The 14065-nt window shown below is 41.3% G+C and overlaps 1 protein-coding gene across 1 annotated transcript in view; it reads right to left on the bottom strand.

Annotated features, from left to right (window-relative positions):
* The window catches only part of LOC121278286 (CUB and sushi domain-containing protein 1-like), an 844854-nt gene that overhangs the window by 265786 nt on the left and 565003 nt on the right, over positions 1-14065 (bottom strand). Inside the window, exon 33 of the mRNA XM_041188558.1 lies at positions 8638-8826. Coding sequence (XP_041044492.1) covers positions 8638-8826 — 189 coding nt within the window. The remainder of the gene's footprint in view (positions 1-8637; positions 8827-14065) is intronic.

The raw sequence follows: 14065 nt of genomic DNA, 5'->3' as shown, positions 1-14065 counted from the left end.
ATCTGTTCTCCTTTGACACTATTGGTTGAGGAAAGAATGTTGACTGAACACCAGGAAACCTTCCTGTGATAGTGGAGGCAGTGGTGTAGAGGTATTATCACTCACTGGTATTCCAGAGACCCAGGATAATGCTCTGGGGTCCCAGGTTTGAATCCCACCATGGCAGGTGGTGAAATTTGAATTCAATATAAATCTGGAATTAAAAGTCTGATTATGACCGTGAAACCACTGCCGATTGTCATAAAAACCCATCTGGTTCGCTAATGTCCTTTAGGGAAGGAAATCTGCCGTCCTTACCTGGTCTGGCCTACATGCAACTCCAGACCCATAGCAAGGTTGACTCTTAAATACCCTCTGAACAAGAGCCATTAGGAATGGGCAATAAATGCTGGCCTACCATGAACGAATAAAAAAAAAAGTCAGTCTGAAAAATGTACTAAATTATTTTAGTTTTAAGCAGAGATTGAAGAATTAAAGTACAGCTATGGAACCTGATTAAACCAGGAGTTCACTAAAGGAAATGCAATTAGTATCATTCATGACATTGAAGAAATTATTTATAGATTGATGGATTGAAGTAATGCACTACTGCATAATTACATTAGGATACATTTTAAAAATCAATATTCCAAAAGCAGAATTGCATTTGATTGAAGTGAAAATTGTCTGGTCTGAAAATCGACCAGACTACCATTTTCTATATAACATTATAGAATAACTGCTTTGAGTCGGTGTAGTTGAGAAACCGAATACCAAAGGAAGACATTGTAGGCATATTGCCTTGTGCCCAAAAGTGCAACTCCAAAATGTTGAAATGTACTAAATGAAGTGGCAAAAGTCAATGACTTTAGGAGGCACGAGAATGCCGCCAATCCCCTGAAGGAGAAATCTTACAACTTCATCATTGCCTACTGGGTGAGATGTTAAACCAAGGCCCCATCTGCCTGCATGGTTGGATGTAAAATATCCCAAAGGGCCTTTCTGAAGAAGAGCATGAGTATTATCCCTGGTATCCTGGTCAATATTTATCCCTCAATCAACATCACAAAACAGATTAACTGATCACTATCACATTGCCATTTGTGGGAGCTTCCTGTTCACAAACCGACTACACTTCAAAAAGTACTTCATTGGCAATAAGGTGCTTGGAGATAAAAAGTGCCATAAAAACCTCAAGTCTTTTTTTTTCACTTACCCCTTCAGAAAAGTATTTAAATCCACTAGTGTTGGCCAGTTGCATTTAAAGTTAAGTATAATAGTCAGTGATTTGCTAACTAGGTCAATCAACACTCATTTCAAACTTCTCCCCATTCTATTTTTGCTTTGTCTCTCCCCAAATATATTGTGTCTGGTGACTTATGGTCAAGAATGGACATATAAACTAACCCCAGGACTCTATCCTTGCAATATAATTTCAGCTACATTCAAGATGTTTTAGTAGATAGGTGGCATATGAATGAAGGTTTGGGCTGAAGCGATGGGAGAATTTTCTTACTGCATGGTATATTCTTAGGTTTTTATGCTGGTTAATTGCCTACAGTTAATTTGTTACTAGTTAACATACAGAAGCACATCTTATACTCTCCAAAATACAGAGAGAACCTTTACCAGTCTAATATCTAAGCAATATTGCAAAACCAAGAGGTCAAAACAAAGAGGCTTTATCATTGTGTTCTAGATTACTGTAATATATCAAATGTTGTCATAGATCATCTTATCTTTGGTAGGTGAAGAATTACATACTTCATCAGACCACAGCTCGGCCTATAAATCACAACACAAATGTATTGTACATTAATGTGCAAATAAGCAATACACAGTGAAAACAGTATGAGCCAAAACTCCTCACCCCAAGAGTGTTCCTATGGCATAAGTCAGGTAGGGGAAACATAAGAGGTTTATGATGGAATTTGAGGATACCAGGTCTCCATTCAAAATCCTACCTTGTCCCAGTTTGCACTGGGGTCTGGACAGGCGTGCTGTAAAACTCCTAGACATCACAAGCACGCTCCCTGACATCAGAACAGGAAACCATTCCCACATTGGACAATTTCTTGGCATAGGGCTCACTACCTCTGAGCAACCGAGATAGCAGAATGTACTGGTGAGACATAGTTGGCTGTTATGGCTTAGACCACCCTGCCCTTCCACCTACAAAATGGTGCACTCCGTCTTTATTTTTGGGCACTTAGAAAGAGGGCTGATGGTAGGCATGATCCTAACTCCTGGCCAGCCCTTGTTTTCTCACTTCTTCTCTTATGGCAGGTATCCAAAGTGAACCCATAAGTGCCGTATGGGTCTGCCACTCGCATTTAAAAGATGTTACCGTGCCTTAAACCCAGGCATTCAGAATTAATGTCGTTATACCTGCTCTGTCTCATTTCCCGCTGGCTTTTGCAGCTCCTATAATACACTTTCTGAAAAACAACCAACTTGCTTCTTCCTTGAAATACAGATCATTCACTGTTTACCTTGCTGTACACTACTTTGGAGATTCTAACCCATCCTTAACTTGTTGCTTCTGCTTGCAGTTTTTGACCAATCTCATGCAAGATATTGTTCCAAGCATCACTATCACAAAACAAAAAGTGTTAAAAAAAAACTGCAGCTTCTCTCTTATAATAGACTACAATAGATAGTCAAGCATGTAAAGGATCCTTGCAATTGAATGGTATAGTTAGCTCTTTCATCTGCTCCGAACACTGAAGAATTAATGAGACAATCCCTCACTCAGGGATCATTAAAGTATAAAACCCACATATACAAGCACTGTGAAGATCTACGTCTATATATATATCTATATATATATATATATATATACACATGCTATAGCATGCAGAATCAGTCAATAGTATTCAATTTTAATGCAATATTTGCTCTGCCCAGGAACAAACAAATAATCCATCACTAAGTATGATTCATTTTTGTCACTTTCTTCCTGTTATTGAAAAGGAGCCTCACATGCGAGTCTGGTGCCAAGCTTGTGTGGACAGGCTGCACTATGATTGGCATGCCACAATAGCCAACTATGTCTCACCAGTGCCCAGCATCTAAAGGCTGCATGAAAATAGGTCAAACAGCCAGGCCACTGATGCCCAACATCTCTCCTATCTTGATTTCACACTAGATTCAGGTGTTTTGTGGTAACTCACCAAGGCTCCTTCAACAGCACCTTCCAAACCTACAAACACCACCACCAAGAAGGGCAAGAGCAGCAAACTCATGGGAACACCATGAACTGCAGGTTCCCTCCAAGCCTGACGCCATTGAGACTAGGAACCATATCACCGTTCCTTCAAAATCCTGGAACTCCCTCCCTAAAAGCACTGTGGATTTATCTACGCTGTATGGACTGCAGGTTCAAGAAGGTGGCTCACCACCATCTTCTCAAAGAAAATTAAGGATGGGCAACAATGCTGGCCTAGCCAGTGATGCTCACATTCCAAGAAGGAATAAATAATGTATGGGTGCAGTACCTCACACTACACTACTAGCTTTGTTCCGTGACAGTGGCTGGGCACTACTATGTCACAGAGATGAAGTAGCCAGACCCAGTGAAAAGTTCACTCTGCCCTTCACCAAGGTGTGGATCACATGACCCGTGCCTATTTCCTTCTCTTTATATTGCAAACCCCTTTGAAAAGAAAGCTAACATTTTATTGAACTTTCTTGATTACCTTTTTGTACCTAGGCACTATACGTTAATGATTTCTGTATCAGGAGGACCAAACTTCTTCGCTCCTGCACAGTTCCTTATCCCTCGCCATTAAAAAAAAATCCAATTTGCCTTTCTTGAATCCAAAGTAAATGACCTCACACTTCCCCACATTGAATTTCGTCTATCAGTTTTGCCTACTCACTTAATTTATGTCCCTTTATGACTTCTCACTCCTAACTACATGATTTTCTGTGCCACTTAGTATCAACTGCAAACTTAGACTTATCTCCCTTGCCCTTCAACTAAGCCATTAATACATTTGAGAAAAACCACAGGCTGGATTTTATGGGGCACCATGGTCCCTACGTGCCACACTACCTTCCCTCAGCGAAAAATTCAATGGGAAGCCCATTAATGCGAAGAATGACTACTCCACTGTCATTTAACAGCTCTATTGGCTGTTAATAGGGTGGAGGCAGGATTTACACTCCTTAGGGACAGGAAGTCCTGCCTCAAAGATCTGCCAGGTCAATCGGACAGCTAGCAGCTCTGTAATTCCAGCAGCGCCAAATGGGAGCAGAGGCCACTGCTGGGACTATAGTTTGTCCACAACGGGGATTGTTGCTGGAGTCAGACACCATGCTAAGCTGGGGAGATTTCACCAGGGCCAGGCTGGCAGGCCTCATCAAAGGCAGGGCAGGGCAGGGGAGACGAGACGAGACAGGTGTGAGAGGGTAAAGGGGAGAGTGTGCTCTTGGAGGGTGCCTACAATGGACCCAATGCACAAAGGAGGTTCCCCGCACTCCCCTTGCCTGACACCTGCCCACACAGCTAAAGCTGCTGGGCTACCAAATTGGCCTGAGCCTCCCCTCGCTGTGGTAAAAAAGTGGAAGGGGTAGGGTGAAGTCCATAAATAGCCACTTAAGGGCTTCATAAGCCCAAGGCAAGCAGACTGCCCAATGCCTCTGCTGTCCTCTGTAAAATTTCATATACACTGGGGGCTGGCAGGAAGGCCATACACTGGATTTCATGAGCCCACCAGCAGGGCAATGTAAAATCAATCCCCACTTGTCACACCCTGCCAATCAGAATACATTCTCTTTATTCCTTCTGTCACTCAACTATCTCCCAGCTCGTTACCAAACTATGACGAAAGGCTACCTCCAATGTCTTACTGTATAACAATGTACTGCATTAAAAAAGTCTTGAAAGCTACAGGCCCTTTAACAGTTTCACGGCTCATGGATTTCCCTTACGTTAAATGGGAAAAATTAACTCAATCCCAGGCTAAGCAGAAGAAAAATCACAGTTTTATTTTAATGTATTGAAATACTGAAATCAAGCTAAGGCATATTTTCTGTAGGAACAGTTCAATTAAGTGTAAAATACTTGTTGGAATACCCTGGTCAATGTGAAAATGGTGCAGTTCTGGGTTTTGGGCTCCTGACCAGACTTTCTGGGCCCCAGTGCCTCTTTTGCTAATGCATTAAACGTGATTGTACTCATCAAAATTGAGCTGGAGAGGGGTAGCTCAAGGAACTACGAGGCAGTTATACTTTCTTCTGGAAAGGGAAATCAGAAGAAGAATGCAGAGTTCACAGAGTTGGAGTTGCTGTCAAGAATGGACTTGTGAAACAGCTTCATCATTTCCATCTTGGAAGAAATGAGCTCCTCATGACTCTTCATCTCAAACTGGCAAGCAGCCAAATCGCCACCATGGCCAGTGCATGTGCCCAAACTCAGGATGCCGATGACGAAAACTAGGAAGATTTCAATGCCAAACTTGACCAAGTCCTCTGTGGGGTTCTGAAGGAGCACAGGTTTATTCTTCTAGGAGACTTTAATGGAAGAGATTCCAATCTCTGGAATGGAACTATTGCCAGGGAAGGAATTGAAAATGTCAACTCTAATGGCTTTCTTCTCCTTACTAAATAGGCAGACCATGGGCTTATCATCACCAATACCCTGTTCCACCAGAAGACCAAGTACAAAATGTCATGGCAACACCCATGGTGTTGCACTGGCACATGACTGATTACGTCATCGTCCGAGTCCAGAATTGCAATGATGTCCACATCATCAGAGCAATGAGAGGAGCTGATAACTGCTGGACCGATCACCAATTTATTCATTCAATTATATCCATCAAACTGGCTCCCAAAAAACAGGTGCAATAGAAGAGGTGTCCACAAAAGATCAACATTGAGGCTCTGAAGGAACCAATCAAAAGAGATCGATTCCAACAATGCCTTTAGAACAGAAGAAGTGTTCACGGTGCTGGGGATGTCCTTAAGGCCAATATCATCAATGCCTACAATGAGACACTTGTTTTTTATTTCTGTCAGCAAAGATCAGGAATGATTTGATGAAAATAATCAGGGTATCAAGAAACTGACTGATCGCAAGTGCAAGACTTGCTGTGCATGGTGGAATGACCCAAACTCAAAGGATAAGAAACTGCCTTACGAACAAGCAAAAGCCAAGGCATAAAGGTGCACCTGCACCCATGAAGAACATGTGGTTGGCAGATAAGGCAAGGAAATTCAACATCTCACTGACATAAATGATATCGGTGGCTTCTTCACTGCCACAAAGACCATTTATGGCTCAAAGGACCAGCTCTTCTGAAGCCTAAGAATGGGGGAGGTTTGATCAAGGAAAGGAAAGCTATCAACACCCACTGGCGGGGAGCATTTTGCAATAGGATAGAGTGGGGCCAACTAACCCAGAAGCAGATTGGAGGCTGCCACAGGGGTGGCTGAGTGCCGAGGCTGGCTGGTCAAAAGGCCCGCCTTGGTTCTCTGGGACTTTGCCCCAGTTGTTTTGTTAAGTTTTAAGGCCTCTAGCCCTCACCATTCACATCCATTTAACCAACAGCACTCCCCTAACCCTAACCCTCCAAGACCCCATGCCAACTTATGCCAACTCACCCACCCTCAATGCCAACTCACCCAGTATCCACCATGGGCAAACATCAGGTGCCTTGCTGAGGTGAAATAATAAAGTCTAAAAATGTAACACTGTCTTCACTATATTAAAAAAAACTCCTATCCATGAAAGCCAATTCAAACCTTTTAAATCTCAAGTGCTTAATCTCTTATATAAACATACTTCTACTCATAAGCCCACATCAAAAACAGCTAATTATTTAGTAGCCTCTTTGAGCTGTCAATCAAACTGTGTACTTAGAAACCCCTGCTGAGATAATAACAGCTTTTGGAAATAAGCCAAGCATTCAGAAACAGCCTTTAAGGAAATGTCAATAAACATCTATTACAACTGCTAGAACAGTTTTTTTTTCAACTTTGAGTGACACTGACCGTACTTTTTTTTCAGATCATGACTGTTGTACATTCCTTATACACCCTTCAGCAGCCTTTTTGCCTACTCCATAAATTCGTACCTCCCACACCACTGGTTAAGGCCTTTGCTACAGCCAAAATAAGGTATGTTTGAACTTTTCACCCATTCCCTTACCAGTCGGAAATTGGGGTGGGACTTTCACATCTTGTCCTGTCCGTCATTTCAGAAGCTCTGTGGCATCTCCATGACTCCATGAAAATCCAGGCAATAATGTCAGGATAAAGGATCAGACTGAGGTGAGGAGACATTTGTCCACCTAGAGGCTTGTGAACCTTTGGAATTCCCTAACCCAGGTTGGCTGTGAATGCTCAGTTGATGAGAATGTTCAGGTCTGAGGTCAATGGATTTTAAGCAAATCAAGCAATATCGGGACTGGACAAAAAAGTGGAATTGTGCTTGAAGGTCAACCATGATTTTTTTGAACAGTGGAGTAAGATTGGCAGGGTGAGGTGGGGGTTGCTTTCTAGTGTTAAACCTATGTTCACCCCAAACACGGTCCCCCCTATCCATGGGGTTAGGGACGTTGGCAGGTATTCCTTAGGCTGTGAGTTTCTGCATCCCCAGCCTCAGTGATTTTAGTTTGAAGGTTAGCATGTCCAGTGATAGGAAGAGTTCTAAAGGGTGTGAATAGGTGCAACTAGAGGGATGGTTCCTGAAGTTGATTTTACGCCAAAAGATGCGAGCGAAGATTTTGTTTGTAACTGAAGTCCTCTTACCAAAAGGGGATGCCACCTTGGGACCAATTTATAATTTCCCAAGGCAAAATATCCCCTTGGGTAGAGGCAATGGATTTCCTGGCCAACATTCCATGAGCATTTTTGACTGCTGTTTGTTCCTATCTACTTATTTTTAATGATTTGGGTACTTAGACACACTGAACTCTTTGCTCCTCCAGAGTACCTAGTTTTGTATCATTTGAGAGAATACTGTTAGTAACACACAACAAATGTTTCATGTTCAGGGACAGATGAATGCAAGGACTTATGGGGACTGTGATAAAGGGCTCCAGACAAATAAGGGACCTCTGGTAAAACTCATCATACTGCAGAAAAATTACATATAACCACTGGATAAGTTTTAGTTAAAAGCAGTATATGGTTATATGATCTGCTCTATTACTAATGTGGTCTTATAGCAATCTATGGGTCATTTTCTTCAACCATCTTACTACATATTTATGTTCTCATGGATCAGAAACGGTTGAAGGAGTCACTTGGAGCTGTGGATGGGCCTCAAATGTTCTAGCTGCCCAACACCCCAAAAATTCTTAATCTTGATCAGTTGAAGTGCTTACGAGTTGAATTTACACGATATACACTTAACAAAGAGAGGTGTAGAACAACCTACTGGTTCAAGAAGTTACTGCATGGAAAATCTACGTGATATATTGTGATTACTCATGAAATCTCAGAAAACCCGTGCTGTACAAGACAACTTCCACTGAACAGGAAAAGGAAATTTGGAAGCCAAACCAAACATAATCCTTATGTGCATCTTTAAACTGTTAGTTTTAAGGGGTCATTGAGAATGCTTATGGGAAGAGGAAGGGCCTAAGAACGCAGAACAAAATAGCAGATGAAATGTAACAGGGGATAAAAGATGAACTGAGAAAGTACCTTCACATTTTGGGAATGGGTGATTCCAGTTCCTGTTGATCCCATGATGGCAGGTGAGAACATGCTGCCCAATCAGAACGTACCCAGGGTAGCATTCAAATGATATAGACTGTCCCACGCTATAATCAGAATTGATGATGAAGCCATTTTGAAACGGTTGTGGATCAGGGCAGCTTTGAAGTTCATAAGCTAAAAGAAATCATAAGCAGAAGGTCAATATCATATGACATAGAGATGATCATCTTGGAAGGCCAAAGGAACATCCTTAGACATCTTATAAGTTACACCTATCTGAAGTAGTTATATTCCTGAAACTTAAGTTCTTCCCGTATGCCTGAGAAATAAAATAGTAAAAAATAAGTCACACAAAAACACATTTAAAATGATTACAAAGCACAAGATTTCAAGTTTTGCCATGTAATATGACTGAGTCTTAGCCCTGCCACGGAAGAGAGTGAACACAAGGGCAGGCATTATTGAGTTTTTCTGATACAGCTCCTAGTGAACCACTGAGATTGGTACTGGGCACAGGCTTAAAAGCAAGTCAAATGTCACAATCAATTGATGCATAGCCAAAGGACAGCAAATGGAACAAAAGAGATAAAAATAAATTTAAACAGAGGTTTTATGTCAATCTACCTTCCCAACACAAAGTATGTAGTTAGAGGATATGGAGAAAAGATAAAGGCACTCTGCTCCCACTCTCCCAATGCACACTTTTGCCTGGCAGAAATCTTATTAGTTTCCCAACCTGAACTGGAACCTCTGAGTCTCCACTTGCATCTGCTGAACTTTAAAGTCTGTAGTAATTAAAATAATATGCCAGATCATTAAGCTGAAACACAATTTTGAAAAGAATGGCTTCGGCAAGAAAAACCTAAGAGAGAAAATAGAAATTTAGTATGTTACATTTCCCTTAGCACTTACTAAAGCAGTGAGTGGGTGTAATTGATTTTCATGTGGGCGCACTAGAGTCAGGGCACTTCATTATGATTTCATCTCATGCATCTAAATCAAAAACCTTTGAAACTTTTGCAGGGTTTTATTTTTCAGGAATATTTGTGTGTCATGCTGCTTTCCTCATCACTAAATCGCTGCTGTAAAATAGTTGAATTCTGGATATGGACCATTTCAAAATAACTTTTTTTGGGGAAGAATAGTTTTCTCACTGGAAGCTAAATGTACGGAATATTCACTAAGGCTCTCACATTTAATCAAAAACTTCATTATGAGACATAACGTAGAGCTTACAGATGGTCATGATGCTTTTTCTGACTCAACTGAGACGCTTGTGCATTTCAGTTAATTAAAGTGAGACTTTTTATTTTCATGTCCTACTGAAAAGTACGGAAGGTATTTCTAACATCTCTCATAAGATAGCTATTAGAGGCAACACTATAGAATAACATTAAACAATGTGGGAGAATCAGTTATCAGTTAATTAAAAACTGCCAGCATAGATTTGTAAAAGGCAAGTTGTGTCTCACAAATTTAATGATACGCATTGAGGAGATAATGTAGTAGATGCTGTGTATATGAATTTTCAAAACATGTTTGATTAGGTGCCAGGTAGGGCCCATCTTGATGAAAATTAAGATATTTAGTATTAATGCCAGTGAGCAGCATAGATAGATTGGTAAACAATATTCTTAGGGAAAGGCAGCAAAAAGGCTAGAAGTAATGATAACCTAGCTAAATCAATGGACTGGCTACTGTTAGAATAGTTCCTGAACTTTTTTTCACAGATTCCAACAGACTCTTGTCATAACTCTGGCATGACTTAGTTCAATGATACCAAGTGGGAGATGTCAGAGTGAAGGCACACCAGACTGGCAGCTGCATTTCATCAGAAGGGACCTGGTGTACTTAGACTGTGTACCAGTGCACTGAAAAACATGGTACAAATTCACCTCCAGGTAGCCACAAGTAGGCCCTACTGAGGAGAGATGGGGGATTGTTATGTATAGACATAGGTTGTAAGTCTGAAGGAAGAATTTTTTTTATAGCAATCTGATGTGTCCCTTCACCAAGACAGATAAAAAGGGAGATGGCTGACATATTGGAGATAACTGAGCTGTTCTCTTGCTTCTGGGGGGTGGTGGGGTGGTGGGGGGGTTTGTGGCAGCGATGGATTTTCTGGCTACATGAGATGGTTGGGTGCCAGAGATCTATCTGCCATGGCGCAAGTAACTGCAGTCCCATGCAAATAAGGTGCCCTCCCACTGACCATACGAACTCCAAAAGATCAGTGCTTGAGGGCGCTGACGAACACAATCCCCACATAAACAATGGAGTTGGCTTTTCAAACTTACTGTGTACTATTTTGAATGCCTTTGGAAGGATATCAAGGCCATGAGGAGAGCAGAGATTGTTCAAGGCGATACAAAGGGTGGGAGATTTTAGTTATAAGAAGACACACAAAAAACTAGGGCATGAAATTGGCTGATAGATATCATTGTTTGGACGCTACATTGAGTCCAAAAGTAACCTCTGTCAGGAGTTTGCAGAGCAGGTAGATCATGGTGCTAAATCAGCATGCAATGCTGATTTTACACTAGTGATTTAGACAGGCAAATAAGGTTAAGGGATAGGTCGATAGAGACACAGTGGCATTCATTTAAAGGGATAATTCAGAATAGATACATTCCAATGAGAAAGAATAATTTCAAGGGGAGGACGCACAATCCATGGTTAAATTAAAAAGTTAATCAAACTTAAAGAAATAGTATATAATAGTGCACAGAGCTGCCTCAGGGAGGTTATTTTCATTATGAAAACTTTAAGAAAAGAATAGAAACAATTATTCAGACATGTCCCCTATGTGAGTGTCACATGAGCTGGGACATGTCAATGAATTTCAATAAAAAAATTTATTTGATATAATATTGTTTTATATCCCGCCCATGGATGAGGTTTCATGATAAATGTGAAGGCCGCTTGGTTTCTGCACCTGCCCGCCAACCTTAAGGTTGGATAGGCAGCTTTGTTAATTCTTTTAATTGGTTATTAAATGGCCTTAATAGGCCTTTGACAGTTCAGCGGGTGTGCAGCTGACTCTAGTGCACGCCCGCCGAACTGAAGATCGGAATGACATGCGATGATGTCGGGACGTATGCCCGATGTCACCGCGTGTCATTTTACGCATTGACGAACAGGGCCTGCCCCCGCAGGCCGCCAGAGGATTCAGGCCTATAGGTATTTAAATAAGAAGAGTTAACAAAATGAGAGTTGGTCCTATTAAAAGTGAGCCTGGGGAATTAATGATGGAAAATAAGGAGATGGCAGATGAACTGAACAGTATTTTGCACCAGTCTTCACTATAGAGGATATAGGTAACATCCCAGAAATAGCTGTAAATCAGGAAATGGAAGGGGGGGGGGGGGCGCGGGGGGGACTCAGGAAAATTACAATCACCAGGGAAGTGTATTAAGCAATTGTTGGAGCTGTGGGCTGACAAATCTCCAGGTCCTGATGGACTTCATCCTATGAGAAGAAGTGGCTAGTGAGATAGTTGATGCATTGGTTTTAATTTTCCAAATTTCCCTCGATTCAAGGAAAATTCCATTATTGGAAAATAGCTAATGTAACTCCTTTATTCAAAAGGGGAGGGAATAGAAAGCAGGAAACTATAGGCCAGTTAGCTTAACATCTATAATAGGGAAAACGTTAGTAGCTATTATTAAAGATATTATGGCCGGGCATTTAGAAAAAGTCAAGGCAATCAGGCAGAGTCAATATGGTCTTGTAAAAGGGAAATTATGTTTAATCAATTTATTGGACTCCTTTGAAGGATTCACATAAGCCGTGGATAAAGGGGAAACCAGTGGATGTACTGTATTTAGATTTCCAGAAGGCATTTGATAAGGTGTTACATCACAGGTTTATTGGCATAGGGGATAACATATTGACATGGATAGAAAATTAGTTAGCTAAGGAAACAGAGGGAAGGCATAAATGGCTCTTTATCTGGCTGGCAGGGTGTAATGAGTCATGTGCCACAGGGATCAGTGCTGGGGCCTAAACTTTTTACAATTTATATAAATGACTTGGATGAAAGGGCCAAAGGTATGGTTGCTAAATTTGCAGATGACACAAAGATAGGTGGGAAAGTAAGTTGTGAAGTGAACATAAGGAGGCTACAAAGGGACATAGGTAGGTTAAGTGAGATCTGACCAATGGAGTGTGATGTCAGCAAATGTGAAATTGTCCAATTTGGCATGAAGAATAAAAAAGAAGCATAGTATCTAAATGGTGAGAGATTGCAGAGCTCTGAGATTCAGAAGGATCTGAGTGGCCTCGTGCATGAATCACAAAAGGCTAGTATGCAAGAACAGCAAGTAATTAGGAAAACTTATAGAATGTTATAATTTATTTTGAGGGGAGTTGGTTGTAACAGTAATGTTATGCTTCAGTTATACAGGGCATTGGTAAAACCAAATTTGGAGTACTGTGTACAGCATTGGTCTCCTTATTTAAGGAAGGCTGTAAATGCTTTAGAAGCAATTCAGAAAAGGTTTACTAAACTAATATAAGGAATGTGTGGGTTGTCTTATGAGGAAAAGTTGGACAGGTTAGGCTTGTATCCACTCGAGTTTAGAAGAGGTGACTTGATTGAAACTGTCAAGATCCTGAGGGGACTTGACAGAGTGGATGTGGAAAGGTCATTTCCTCTTGTCAGAGAATCTAGAACTAGGAGTCACTGTTTAAAAATAAGGGGTCGCTCATTTAAGACAGAGATGAGGAAAATAATTTTTTTCTTAGAAAGTCTTCAGTCTTTGAAATTCTCTTCCTCAAAAGGCAGTGAAGCAAAGGCTTCAAATATTATTAACACAGAGCTAGATAGGTTCTTGATAAGCAAGGTGGTGAAAGGTTATCAGGGCTAGGCAGGGATGTGGAGTTGAGAGATTATAATCAGATCAGTCATGATTTTATTGAATGGCAAAGCAGGCTCGAGGGGCCGAGTGGCCCACACCTGCTCCTAATTCGCATGGTCATATGGTCCCATTTTGGAGCTCAATGCTCCAACTAGTGTCCTATCTTATCCTTGCACTGCTGAACACGGCTTTAAGTAGCAGTGAGGATCGCCCAACAGTGCTTTACACCTAAGTTGCTGATTGATATTTTTCTATGATTATACAAATGTTTTGCACTTTCTTTAGTTCTTTCACATTGCAAATGTCTGAAGGGACTGTGTGGCTGGTGTTGAAAGACCTTTTCTTGACTTCAAGGCTTCTGCACAAACCATTCTTCCCAGACATGAATACACAAGTAATCATTGGGCATTTTCTCAGTGCTTGTCTTCCATGTGTCTTTGCCTGGCTTGGTGCTCTCATGCTACCCGACTGGCTGCAGCATGGCTGGTGGAAAGCTGTTGGCTAATAGTGGAGGAACTGCAAGTGGCCTTGGATGACAACCTGGAACACTTCAG

The sequence above is a fragment of the Carcharodon carcharias genome, chromosome 5, assembly GCF_017639515.1.
Source record: "Carcharodon carcharias isolate sCarCar2 chromosome 5, sCarCar2.pri, whole genome shotgun sequence".
Taxonomy (NCBI): Eukaryota; Metazoa; Chordata; class Chondrichthyes; order Lamniformes; family Lamnidae; genus Carcharodon; species Carcharodon carcharias.
This window is presented reverse-complemented; position numbering and strand designations above follow the sequence as displayed.